Genomic DNA, 14,861 nt, shown 5'->3' on the forward strand with positions numbered 1-14,861 from the left:
CTCCAAAAACATGGTCAATAGTTATGTACATGTGTGACCATTTCAATCACATGGTGTGTATAATACATCACAGTAATGTGCAAAATGTATAAAGTCTCCAGAAAATGAAACTTTGGAGACCAAAAATTTGCAGAATTTTGTAGCAGAGCGAAATAAGGTTCATAGTATGTGTTCATACTAATTTATCATCCTCTTAGGTAGCAATGATGAAATACAGTTGGCATCTAGTTTGACTCAATTTAATAGTAAATAATTATTGCAGATGACTTGATCATCAGCAAAAGTCAGTGAGGTTTGAAATCCTGTGGTGAAGTTAAAGAGATTTAATCTGGTGTACATTCGGAGAGATAAATTAATGTCAAACTTTCATTACTACTAGTCAACAAGTCTAGTGTGTACAGATGTGAACGTTGCACTCATACTCAATGAAAACATGTGATAGATGTTGACAGACCTTTAGAAATTGTTGAAGTTCTTCAAATTGTTGGTTTTCTAAATTTAAGGTATACCAAAAGGTAAGCATTTACGCAGATGGATAAAAGAATGAAAATTTCCCTCTGAAGGCATTTGTGAAACATATATATCGTATCAACGCAAGTCTGTTTCTAAAAAGAGCTGGTCACATTTAAGTTTGTCATGAAAATGTTCCCTTTTCCAGACCAGATGTAACTCACTATATACATGTAAAACTTGAACTACATAATTTTACAGAAACATGTCCTAAAATCCATCTTTACCTAAGCTAAGGGTACCCAGGAGAATTTTACTGAAACTGATGTGAAAATTATGTGTTTATAGTAGTATGCAAAGTTTCATTCAAGTTTCACTAAAATTTTTACTGTAGATGCAAGTAAACAATTTTACAGGAGCAATAGTGTGAACCCTGTATCAGCAACAACAAATTTGTGTCACTCATTTAAAGAAAATAATCTCTCTAAGCAAATAGTTCAAGTCAAACTTCATTAACATTATAAGAGCTCAAAATAGTCGTAAACTAAACTTTGGTGTATGAAAGTGCCGTCTTCAAAAGTGACAAATGCATTCATGTATGTGATTGTTATGCCTGATTTTGAAATTATGAAAACAAAAATGAACAGGTAATTGCCATGAGTAAGATATATGTATTAATATTCATGATATACTCATTTGAATATTCATCATTATGTAAATAAGTTGTTGACAGACAGAAGAAGCATATTTTACATTGTTGGTGATGAAATGATATTCGCCAGAATAAGAGGCATATTTATAGTAAAAGTACAGGGTTAGTTGGTGTAACCCTGAATATGATACTGGAGTCACTTTGATGAACAAAGTGTTATGCCATCAGAATAGCTTTTAAATGGTGTATGATCCAGACAGATTAAGTTACAAATAGACGTTTTTTTTCCCATAACATGAAGTTGCTATGGTACCCATTCCGTTGAAATTGTCCTTGAAGTGCTTCAATAGGATTTTATTTGCTCTAAAAGTGTCTTATCATATTTCATCGGGGTGGATGAAAATCATTCATTCAAATGTTATAAACTTTATCAACCTTTCAAAAATTCTTTTTTTTTTCCAAACTAAATTTCCACTGCAAAGTACAGTATACTCGTATGTATGCTGTGTAGACTTAAGTTGCACTGATTTGTCAACACTTGCATAGATTTCAGTGCCATGTGTACCACAATTCAGATGGAGAAACCAGTAAAACACCATTGGAACCTAGATAAATTTTACCCAGCGGACTTCCTCCATTTATTATATTAGTTATCAAAATCACAGAGGCAACAAATGCAATTCTGTGTAAGTACTTAGTGAACTTTTCTTCACATTTTACCTTTCCATTTAAGTTTTACTTAGTGAACCTTTTGCAAGGCTTCATGTTGTACTTCCACAAGTTGTGTCACCATAACTATAGAGTAATATCTGGATAAAGTCTATATTATCATAAGTACACCTCGCCATTGTAAACCACTATCTTTTTCATTGCAATGCTAACTGGCCTGAATTTATTTCTTTTTAGTTACGTCAGTAGAAAAAAATGTGTTGGCTTGCCAGCTTGGTACTTCTCTACTGTTTGTGGTGTATATAGTGTGGTTTCATACCCTGTGGGTGATGTAGCCAATACTAGCCATACAATATATGCAGTTATTATTTCCTGTAAGCATCAACAGCTGTGTCGTGATCTCCCTGTGTTTAAATTTCCATTTTGTATATTTATAAAAGTTATTGATAGCGGCTGAACAGAACAGTTCATGGAATGAGTTGACACCCAGTTATTTCTAAATCCCTGTGCTTTGATCAGTGTAAACACCGTATACAATTTGACTAATGGGTAGCCCTGACCCCCAAGAGAAGATTTAAGTTTCCTGCCCGGTATTCTGTATCTATGATCACATTTATTGAAAATTAGATAACAAAAATGATACAATAACAACTAATAGGTTGTACTTTTAAAGTGGCTGTGAAAGGGAAATCAGCTTTGTAGCCATACTATATGTTTGAACCACTGGGACGTCAGTTTATATATCAGCAGGGAACCACTCTCTCCTTTGAAGGAAAACATTTTTATCAAAAAAAGGAACAGTAGGGTAATGGTTAATAGTTTCATATTTCCTGTTTGTACAACAGTTTGATGACCTTTCATAAATTTGTTGTTCAGTTTAGTGGACATGTTTAGGATTCATCGACCAAACTCTGTGTGTGGTAATCTGTAATAATAATGATAATAATAAAGTGTTCTTATTTAGCACTTTCTCGCACTATGCTCAAAGCGGTTCACAATTAGTACCCCAGGCACCATCCTATAACAGTACAAGAGCCCTTCCCAGAGGAGCCCACAGTGCACTGCAGCCTAGCTCTGTAAGAATATAGGACTAAAGCATATCCATTATACAGCTTGGATGACTTGGGCACAATTGTTGTTGAAATCTTGCCTAAGGATTTTAACCAGAAAGACACAGCAATGGCGAGGCTTGCACCAACAGCTAACACTAGTAACAGATCAAGTCAGTCACTTTAACCATTCAACTGTCATGACTCCTGTAATGAGTTTGAATAAAGTCAATTTAAACTGATAATTCAAAATCAATAAAGTAAAAGGCAAATTTGTACTTCTGTTATAGAATTGAAGTAATGAGAAGGTGAGACAACAAATAACTTATAAGTACATTCAAGAAAAACATGTACATTATCGTCTTGCTAATCTTGCTAAAATGTACGTAATATGTTCTAGGTGTGGAATTTGAAAGTGTCAACAACAGAGATGTGAGTGTTTTAAACACTTATCTTTTTGCAAAAGTAAAAAGTGAATTAATTTGCAGTGCATTAGAAGCATTGAACAGTTTGTAGTTATATTTGAATGATTTTAAAAGACTAAACTTGATCACAACACTTGTTATTCTCTTTTTGCCTCAAGGCCTTGAAAGTGGCATATGCCAGTCTTTCACTCTTGGTTACCAGTAACTTGTTGATGTGACTTGTGTTGTTCATGTATAGGAAACCATGGAATCAAAACTACATACTATCACATGGTGAAACTGAGTCATGGCATGAATATGCTATGTCATAAGACTTTACAGTCAGTGTCTGATGATAATTACATGTATACATTCTTCCTAGTTTTAATGTATTGTTCTGTGCTATTTCATAAATTACTTCTAAAAAGATATTAATATATGATAGAATTGAGTACGTTAAGGTGTGAAGAATTTAGGAGCACTTCACTGATATTTCCCTTGAAAATGATATGATGAAAATATTGACAGTATCACAGGTTTAAGTTTCTTGAAGGTTGTATAAACTTTGTTTGTCCTGGCCATGGAATGTTTATTGTGAAAGTTAAACTTTCTGAAGTAGCTGAATCATCTTTCCATAAAAGGTTAATGCGCATTCTTTATCTTGATTGTATCAGTCCTTAGATTTGTTGAAGATGCTCATTCTGTTCCAAGTGAAACAGTCATGTTATCCCATCTTGTCTTCAGAAAAAGTGAATTTACTCATGTTCATTGAGGACTGATTGATTCATGCCATATACCAAACAAATGCTTTTGAGTAATATGCAATTTCATACAGTGAATTTCTAGTGAAATTTTTCTCAACAAGTGCCATTCATCAGATGATCAATTCTGTGTTCATGTGGTCTCACTTTAGTAGTTATTTCTAGCTAAATAGTAGATTCTATAATTAAACTCATCTGGTATCATATATATGTTGATTTATGCCTCAGTATGGATATAGATCATAATTTTCATATAGTGTTGACAAGTTAACAATCGTGTCAACGCCTATTTTAGGGTGTACCCAATTACACCCTGGAATCATTTATTCAGTGCACTGAACTGTTATGCTACAAACCCAAGGTACTAGTGATAATACAACATGTTTAAAGTTCAGTATTAGTAAAATGACATAATACTTCAAGTGAATGAAAAAAATAACAGAAAATGTTCAGGTCTGGCTGATGATATCCATTGAAGTGCAATAAACACTACACACTTCAAGTATGTTAAGAAGTAGTACAGGTACGGCAGTATTGTTGGTGTGGTATGTAATATTTCTGTTTATCAATTGAGAATAGAAATGCACACATGGGACTGATATATATGAAAAAAACAAACAAGACTTGATTTATTCATAAATAGGAAAATAGCAAATCATGTAGATTGATGTGTAACATTATTTTAAAACAAAATGGAGTAAAGGGAACAAACAGCCCTACAAAATAATTATGAGTTTGTTATGAAGTGAAAAATGTGTGGCTTGTTAGTATTCGTTTATGTAAATTACTATAATAGATAAATTACAAAACATGATTTCATTATCCTACAGTCATGTAATTAAAATGGGAAGGAGAATTTAAACTGAAGATTTTATTTGGAAATATTCTCTTGCTTCACTGTCAAACTCAAAACCAGTGATTTCAACTATATATATTTGGTGTCAGAGTTGTAGTTGGATAGATCCTCAGTTCATTTACTAAACTCAACACACGATATCACTTGATTAGAATACTGAATGTGCAAAGGCCATGCATCATACACTATATATAACTTGATGGTCACAATGCTATAATTGTAAGTTGATTGCACTCTATATTCTGCTATTAAAATATTGCATTTTATCTCGACTGAAATCATTGTACAATTGAAATGATATACAAAGTACATTATATCCCTTGTATTGTAATTGTCAAGGCACATAATGATGTATCATGTTAATCTAAACTATTTGAAGACAAGATAAGATTTAATGTATGTACATTGTGGGCAGGTCAGTTGTCAAAGTTGAAAAGGACACATGAGCATATATATTCCATATTTGGGCAATAATATTTTCATTGCATGCCTTGTGTACATTCCTTATCAGAAAATGAAGGAATTAAAATTTAGTATGAAAATTGTTTTAATACATTATCACACTGCAGTGTATAATTACCACATATCCCTTTCAAATAAAACATGTATAGTTTCAAGTTAAATTAAAATGTATAAACTTTCTCGTGTTATTTCAAACATTGGATTAGAAATAGCAGACAAGTGCTCAATTGAGGTGCAACAGTAGGTGTTATAGTCTTCTGTGTATAAGGCATTTGGATTCGGGTCACTCATGTTAATAGAAAACAGAACAACTTTCTGATATAATAAATATTTTAAATATATTATCTCAAGAATTAGGGAATCCATTTTGTCAAATAAGAATAGAGATACACCTACTGTAAACCTGGAATATTTTGCTAAAGACTTATTTTCACTTATTTTGGAAAACAAAAACACAAAAATAAGTAGACCTTAAATTGCCCTCAAGAAACTAGTGAGAAATTATTATATTTGAATGTATTATTTTTTTTATATCAACCATGTGTAATTCTATGATTCATACTAAGAAATATATTTAAAGGGTAATGTTTCAATCTCAGGTTCTTGTATCAGTGTTATCTTATAATTTGAACCATGAGGATTAAATATGACAATTCTTTTATTCTGTGCCAACTTTTTCTAAATTTTTGCCAGACAACTGCTTTCTACAGCTACATAAATTTAATCCTGGTTTGAACTGGGCCTTTGAAAGTGCAGTTATGTTATCATGTGGAATGAAGACAGTGGACAACAGTAGAAAATTTACGATGGGCATGGACCACCATCAGCTTGTTTTTGAGAAAATCTTCTGCAATCCACACCAGTGTTGTAGACAGCAGAATGTCAAATGTTAGAGTGTATTGTATCATAGACTATTTAGAGCAAAGATTGAAATCTAATATAAACAGATTATGTTAGTAAAGTACCACTCTGGCAGTGATCACACAATAACCCTTCGGATATTAATAAAATATCATAGCAAAGTAATAACAGATTTATGATAACAACCATAGTGATAATGCAAACAACAGTACATGAGGTTCAATTCAACCATTGTATTTTTAACAAAAGTAATGCTTTCAGTTCAGAGGCATACAAAAGGAAACGTCTTGACCCTTGGATTTAAATACGTAAAGACATCCCTTGATTAATCAATGCTTGCTTTGCAAACACAGCAAATCAAATGTAATATGAATTCATATTAACTTACAATTTGCATAAATGAATATTCATCAAGATTGTCCATATGTGGACTTGAGGATTGAAGAATACATAATTAGAATTTGACATTTAAAATTAATGTGTACAGTGACACAGGCTAGAAATAACTGACCCTCAATCAGATCAGTCAATAGAAGTATGAAGTTCTCAAATTATGTATCAAATTATTTAAACATACTATTCCTTTGACTTTAGATATTTTGAAATGTTCATCATATGTCGCTTTGTAAATTGATAGTAATACACTACATGGTTTCACGTATTTTAATTAATTGTATATGACTCGCACAATACTCAAACATTCCTTTTTGACAGTTTTCAAAGGGAATTATTCAAGACTCTCTGTGTTGAATATTTGCCATAAAAAACTAGTACCTCTTAAATTTTGTTCATAAACATATTCCTGGACAACAAAAGGGCTAGACGTCAGACGCCAGCAAGCTGCATAGGAAATGTGATAATGTTCTAATTTCTTGACCTGAATCCCTTTTATAGTGTAGACAATATAGTGATGTGATCATAAAGTTCCCCTAAAAGGAAATGAAAGACCACTGAATATAAGATGACATTGTCATTTGAGATTTTATATCGTTGCCCAGTCATTTTAGCGAGTGTTTTATGTTTGCTAATGAAATTAATTAGTAAGTAGTTAAGATACATAAAAATGTGGAGGCCACTGTTACTTTTAATGCTATTGTTATCAACAATAAAGTGTTCATAAATGTTTCTGTTCAAAGTATATTAGCTGCCAGAGTAATATTTAGTTGGTGATGTAAGTTTTTACTTCTGTTCATACACGTAGGCTTTTAACTTAAAAAGTGATTCAGAGTCAGCGACTGTCATAAGCAAGATCTGATATATATAAATATATATACTTTTGTCCTGTGTGAATGCACTATTTCATCTGTCTTGTCAGATGGTATTACAACTTGCAGTTAGTTTATAGTTCTGTCCTGACAGTGCTACGGCTAGCATACTTATTTTGTAGTCCTGTCTAGATAAAACTACAGCTTACACACGTATTCTGTAGTCAGTCCAGATGGTACTACAGCTTGCACACTTATTTTATAGTCCTGTCCAGATAGTACTATAGCTTGCACACTTAGTGTGTTGTACTATCCAGATAGTACTACAGCTTGCACACTTAGTGTATTGTCTTGTCCAGATAGTACTACAAATTGCACACTTATATTGCAGTCCTGGCCAGATGGTACTACAGCTTGCACTTATTATGTATTCCTGTCCAGAGGGTACTACAGCTTGCATATTTAATATTTTTCTGAATGAAAACTGCCAAACATACCATATCAATATCAAGAATCAAGGTACACATCACTGTCAAATCCTATAAATGGCTAATAGTACACATGGATGTTCCAGCGTCAGTCATATTTTGGTTTAAAGTTACTTCTAAATATGAAAAGTCTGTATAAAGGAGCTAGTAAAGTGCTATTACCGTTAATCCTTCCTACTAACCTGAAAAGGTTGTACTGGCAGCTTGTCATTGCCTGTTTGCTGAATGAAACATATCATTAAACCAGAGAGGCAGGATGACTCCATTTCAACTTTTGGGTTCTTCAATTGCAAAAGTTGAGATTTTACATTACAAAAAGTTGCAAACAAAAGAGTTGAGAAAGTTGGATAGAAGTGAGGGAAATGATTTTAAGAGTCTTCTTTAAAGAACATATTATCAATTTCATTGTCAGGTAAAATAAATTTTGTTTCTGATAAACATGACTTCAAAAAATAGGGTAGGTAGGTCTGAATTTTATTTTATTTAAAATTTTAAAACAAATTACTTTGACCCAAGATAAGATAATCGTTGATTACAATATTTTCATGAGAGTTCTGATGAGGTGTAAAAGAAGTAAATAAAGACATTTATAGTTAAGCAGATGAACACATTATGCAGCCCATACTGTTATATGATCTAAAAAGAAATTGGTTTCTCTCTCAGACTGTAATATGATTTTGTTTTATCTTGTTGCATGCAAAAAAATATTAGGGTGGCCAGGAGGTGGGGGGGGGGGGACTATTAAAACTAGGACCGGTATGGCTATCCGAAACACACTATATTTTTTATTTGGCCTTATCTTTCTCATCCCTCCCTTCCATGAAATGTCAAGGAATTGTTTATTGTGAATATAAATATTTTTATCACGTAGACAAAATGACATTTTGAGGAGCAGTTCAAACAAGTCTCTGTTGATGACCTGTAGTGACATTTGGTAGCTTCCTGTGGTAGCACAGACAAAGTATTCACAGTATGTGCAACCTTTCTCATGCCTGGGTCAAAGTGTCAGGATACATGGTTTTTACCTCCAGAGTGACCTTTGATGAGGTTACACCAAGATAGTACATAAGTTTTTAGTGGGAATCTCCAACTGAGAGGCTCTTACCATTATGTAGAGGACTGTATCCTAATTGTGAAACATTCATGAAACATTGAAGATTGGCCTAAATGTCTTATTTATTGGAGAAGTTTAATATATATGTTTTCATGTTGGTAGAAAAAGTACATGAGTTAAGATAGATATGTACAAACATGAACTGGATAAATTACTTCAACACTATTTGCCAGACTTGGAAGGTAAAGAGATTTGCTGGACTACTCTATTCATGTACCTTTAATTGGTTTTGAAGATAATGAACAGCTGGTCTAAAACCTTTAACATAATCTTCCTCTAACTATTGTCTTTTTTAAATCTGCAATATATTTGGAGATAATGTATGTTAAGCCCTGTGCAATAGATGAAATAGTTTTTGTTGTAAGTCAAAACTGTCAGTAACAACTAGGCAACATTCTCAGATACAGATTCCTCACCTTCAAATAGGGATATTGTGAAATTATACCATGCACAAGCCAATTTACTGTCTTTGAACAAAAAATATGGATTGTATACCCTGGTCATTCTCATCTAGCAACTCATAGTGACAAGGTCCCTTAGGTCGCTCATATTTTCCTTGGCTGAAAGAAGAAAAATATTGGGAAATAATGTCAGTGTACTATATATTATAACAAAGAGTATGTGTGGAATCAACTACCCATTATTCCTTCAGGGTAAAGTATATACAACTGAAATTCATTAAATTTGAAATCTTATGGAAAATTGAACTTTACTGCTTGAAATTTCTGGAGAATGAAATTTATGAAATGGTGAACATAGGATGTTGAAAATTATTATTACTTCAAAAATGTACTTTCCATTAAAATAATCAAATGTCAGTCATCTTGTAAAATGTACCTTAAAGTACTCTGTTAAGATGATATTAATAAAAACTGAAATGGCTTGGACGTTTTAGGTATTTTATATATATCAAGTTAAGATTTTTATTTTACAAAGATTTAGTAATACAACTAATTTTAAGATTAAATTTGCAGACATACTGTTATACTATAGATGAGGATACAGTCTTTTATAATTAGATGTTATTCCATAATATTTTTCTTTATTCAGCCAAGGAAAATATGAGTGACCTAAGTGGTCTTTTTTGTCAAGATGAGTCACTAGATGAGTAGTGACAATTACTCTTAAGCCATGAGTATTTTCAGCTAAATGAAGAAAAATAATGGAGAATAACATGATTATACCAGCGACAGTACTATCAAAACAGCAGAACAAGCAAACCAAGTGACGTAGACACATGTTTTCATGACATAGACGCGCGTTGTTGTGATGTACAACAACTAGATTATATATTCCATGTTTTTTGTCCTAAATGGCTTGTGCATGGTATAATGTCCATTGTCTTATTTTCATCAAGGAGGTAATAGACACAAACTTATAATTACATATTTTCATATTTTGAATTCACAGAAGAAAAGAAGACACATAAATTCCGAACCTTTCCTAGGTCTAGCACACCCAAGAAACCCAAACGGAAAGATCATGGACACCGTAAACGCCGAAGCTTAGATGCAGAAGATGTAACAAGTTATATCGTTGAAGGCTCCATGCCAATTCACCTGCCTGAGCCAGCTGCAAAACACCACAAGGTGGTAGTTGCCATTGACTTTGGTACCACTTTCAGTGGATATGCCTACAGTTTTACCAACGAAGTAGATGTCATTCACATCATGAGAAAGTGGGAAGGTGGAGATCCTGGCGTAACTAATATGAAAACTCCAACAACCCTTCTGCTGCATCCTGATGGACGGTTCCATTCCTTTGGATTTTCTGCCAGAGATTTCTACCATGATCTTGACCACAATGATGCCAAGAAGTGGCTCTACTTTGACAAATTTAAGATGACTTTACATTCAAGTCAGGTAAGTCATTCTTTGTTTCCTTCTGCCACCATTTTCCCCATACAATCCTACCATAAACGTTTCCTTTGCTCGTGATTAGGGTACCAACATCAGTCTGAAATATTGTTCAAAGAAATATGTTCCAGTGTTGATTGAGAATTGTGTTGAGAATGTCATAACTCATTAACTCAAGTATACACTTTAAATAAGTAAATACAGCTGTTAAATTTGATATCATTAATATTTTAAAACCTTCAATTACACAGGATGTGGTAATATGTTACACAACAACCTGTCATGTTTGATGGTAAAGATGAGTTGCATCATGTGAAAGTATTTAACAGTTAACAGTACTATATAGTTGTGTACAGTCCTGAATATTAGATTTATTGAGGCAAAAAGCACCTGAGAGAAGATTTCATACTTTATTTTCAAACAAAGTATTTCAAATTTATATTTTGAAGTAATGCTATTATATAACAACTTTGCAAATCAGTTTTGTTGTGGTCATGTAGTCTGACCAGAGAAGATATCTTATTTACAAAGTCTAACCTAAGGGCAAGTGAGATTGAAATACTAACCGTTGAAATATTTACTTTCTTCCGTTGTTTGTTTTCCTCACCACATTTTAAGATATTCATCACCCCAAAGTTTATAAACACACAATCTCAGTAAATGACTTGTGTGGGCCTGTACGATTACCGGACTTTCACCTCTTGCCAACCCACAGAGGAGAGTCCAATTAGTAAATAGCATCTTCAATCCTGTATTGTTCTACAACATTGTAATCTCATGTTAAGAATTTTGTGTACAGACTTGTGATAAGAGTGTCTATGAGAAGTTCTGGGTGTCTTGGTAGTTTGAGAAACTCGTTTTCTCGGATCAGTATTCCTGGATTTGACAGTGTCTTATAGATTTTAAGTTTATTCTAAACTTTATTTTCTGTGAATTATGATTTTGCAAGATAGTGATTTTTATGAGTAACCTCAGTCTATGATTCCTATAGAAAAAAATAATTTGACCAGTTTCTTCCTCAATCCGCCTTTTTAGTTAACCTTAAAACATATTTCCTGTGAGTTGTTACTTTATAAAACAATTATGTTAAGTGTTCTTGTCCATTACCCAGAAGGAAATGTAACTACTTAGATCTGTTGACTTAGCTGGGAACTAATATTATGAAAGACTGTGTAATGTACAAAGTTCATATGATCTGGAAAGTCTTTGAATTTCAAGCCACTCCTCAAAGGTTCAATGAAGTTTAATCCTTGTAACTTGTGGAAAAAATGAACTTTACTAAAAGTAAATGATACGTTATAAAATGGCAAAAAATAACTGCCTTTAATACATGGAAACGTGCAGAAATATACTTCGCATTGCTACAAATGACAATCTGATCATAAAAAGAACACTACACATCAAACTATACCAGAAAATGATATAAAATTGACCATGAAAACTTAAGAAAAGTGACTCAAAAACTGGAACAACTGGAAATTTATGATTGTGATTCTTACATTTTGCTAAATCCATCTTGTATATGTACATGTATACAGTATGTTATATGAGTGATTGAATGGTGCTCTGGATTTTCACAAAACTATGTGGACTCGAGTGAGTCTCAGAAACATGGCTGTAGTGTACATGTCCCAATAAAATGATCTATTAAGGCAGTACTTTTAACTAAGAAGACATGAGGTTTGATGGTGACTTTTAAGTAAAAGTTACAAAAATATTGACACTGATTTATAGTGTGTTTGCCTATTAGTATTATTTATATGTATTGTACTTTAACCAACTTTTATTTATTGCCTTATTGTACATGAGTCATCAATTAGCTAAAATATGTATACCTCTAAAATGCCCAATTTTAGTCACATTCATACTTCGCTAAAGCCATAAATAACTTTATAATCAACCTATCGGAGAATATGCTGTCTTAGTTCAGGATGGGTTGGAATTGGAGAAGCGTGGCCATATCCATTGTTAACAAATACTAGATTCCATTGAGATGCAGTCATCGATTTATGAACAATATTTAATTTGTGATATTGAGTATTTTGAGATAGGAGTTAACTATATTTTGTTGAGTAGTGAAATATTATCAAAAGTGCACAATAACAGGAAAAATCAGATTGTACAAGATTGAGATAAGTACTTGGAATTCTGCTGCTATTTAGATTAATGACCTGTTTCTGTGATTTAATATTTTATCAAGGGGATTGATGCATTTATTCCATAATAAATTAAAGTGGCCATATGGATGACAAATGGGTATTTATCTTGGATTTTTAATTCTTAAGACAACTCTACTATGTTTTTCCAACTTGAAAAAACAATGTGTACAGTATTGACTAAATACTTGTTTTATACTCACCAAATGTTAAAAAACTGAAAAGTGTGTGAAATGTTTGTTATTGTTCATACAATAACATATTTTAAACATTTTGTTACAATTTTTGAGTTACAAACGAGGATTTAGTATATGCTGTTAATTTTTTTTTCATGTATAAAAGCAGTTGTTTGATGAATTAATAATCGAAAATGGATACTCAGTTGTCATCTGTATGGCAGCGGCTACTTAAAAACAAAACAACAGAGATGTACACTCTGATGTCTTGATTGACACTTTTATTAAAGAGAATTAAACTAAAAATTGTGTTCTTTTGACCATCAAAATTCTAAGTTGTCTGGATAAAATATTCACATTGCTCAAACATAACTATGCAAATGTATCCGTAAATAGATATTTTGTCATACATGTTAACCTAGAGATTATCTGAGCAGTCAAAACACGGAGTTTAAAAGGGAATACAAAGGTCACTGCTCCTATTACGTTGGAAGAATCAGGGTCATCAAACTTATATAAAAATTAATAAAATTAAATAGTTAAAACTGCCAGTTAGGATGGGATACTGCAGACATCATACCAATTTCAAGAAATGCATTAAAATGTAATGCTACTAAATACAGTCACATGTCCACAAAAAGCTGCTAGACAGAAAAAAATTTGTTAACTTGCACAGATTGATAATATAACATGTACATTAGGAGACTAAGATTGCATAGATGATAATACCTGATGGCATAAAATTCCTCAGTGGCTGCCAAAGGACACTCTAGAACTATATGAAAACAACAAAGTTGCCTGTGGTGCTGTGACAACTTTGATACAGACACCCCTTCCTCCCCTCCCTCCTTTTTTTCTTGATCTGGATATTTTAATTAAGTTTTTGTGTTTCTTGACAGAAATGTATAAGTCAGTGCCCAGGGTATCATCAAAATTTTTTATTCCCTGTCACTTTAAACATCAAAATTATTTTGTAGTGTTTCTTACTTTAGATACTTTTTTCTGTGAAAATTTGCATTTAGATATATTAATTGCTATAAATAATAAGTTGGGAGATGGGCTATTTTGTTATAGTTTGATCCTTAATTTAACAAAACAAGAGATATTTTTCACTTGTTAGTCAGTATTCCCAAGGAAGGCCTCCCTAGTGTCCATGGTGCCTAGGCTATAGAGAGATGGTGATATCACTATACCATCTTTGTAATGCGATATTGGCTGACTATACCCACCCAGGAATTCTATACTAGCTAGTATGGAATGCCGTGTATATGGACAACATACCAACCAGGGCAGAAAATAGACTGTACCGATTACTGGATCAGAAACACTTGATATACAATCACTCATTAAAAGTTAGTCAAGTGTGAAGTACACATGCTATGCTGTACGTGGTATGGTAAACTTGTGGTATGGTAAACTTGTCGTTACAATTTAAGTGATGTGGTCTTAATTTGACTGGTCAAATCAAATTGTTTCTCTGCATAGACTCTATAAATATCACTTAGTTATTTTAGATTGTGGGTATTGTTCTTGTGTTTTGTTTAATTGTTTCTGTAATGTATGTAATTTGCAATGCTTTGTTTCATTGATGTGCAAAACTAGTTGTTAGGTTTAGTACTGGCTGATGTGATTTAAGGCGATTTTATGCATTTGCTATATATGCAAACAATGAATGGAAGTTCAATGAATTGAATTGAATTGA

General features: G+C 32.7%; 1 protein-coding gene across 1 annotated transcript in view; it reads left to right on the forward strand.

The window, feature by feature from the left end:
- The window catches only part of LOC144446470 (uncharacterized), a 58,191-nt gene that overhangs the window by 8,437 nt on the left and 34,893 nt on the right, over nt 1-14,861 (forward strand). Inside the window, exon 2 of the mRNA XM_078136236.1 lies at nt 10,382-10,833. Coding sequence (XP_077992362.1) covers nt 10,382-10,833 — 452 coding nt within the window. The remainder of the gene's footprint in view (nt 1-10,381; nt 10,834-14,861) is intronic.

This window comes from Glandiceps talaboti, chromosome 15, assembly GCF_964340395.1.
Source record: "Glandiceps talaboti chromosome 15, keGlaTala1.1, whole genome shotgun sequence".
Classification (NCBI taxonomy): domain Eukaryota; kingdom Metazoa; phylum Hemichordata; class Enteropneusta; family Spengelidae; genus Glandiceps; species Glandiceps talaboti.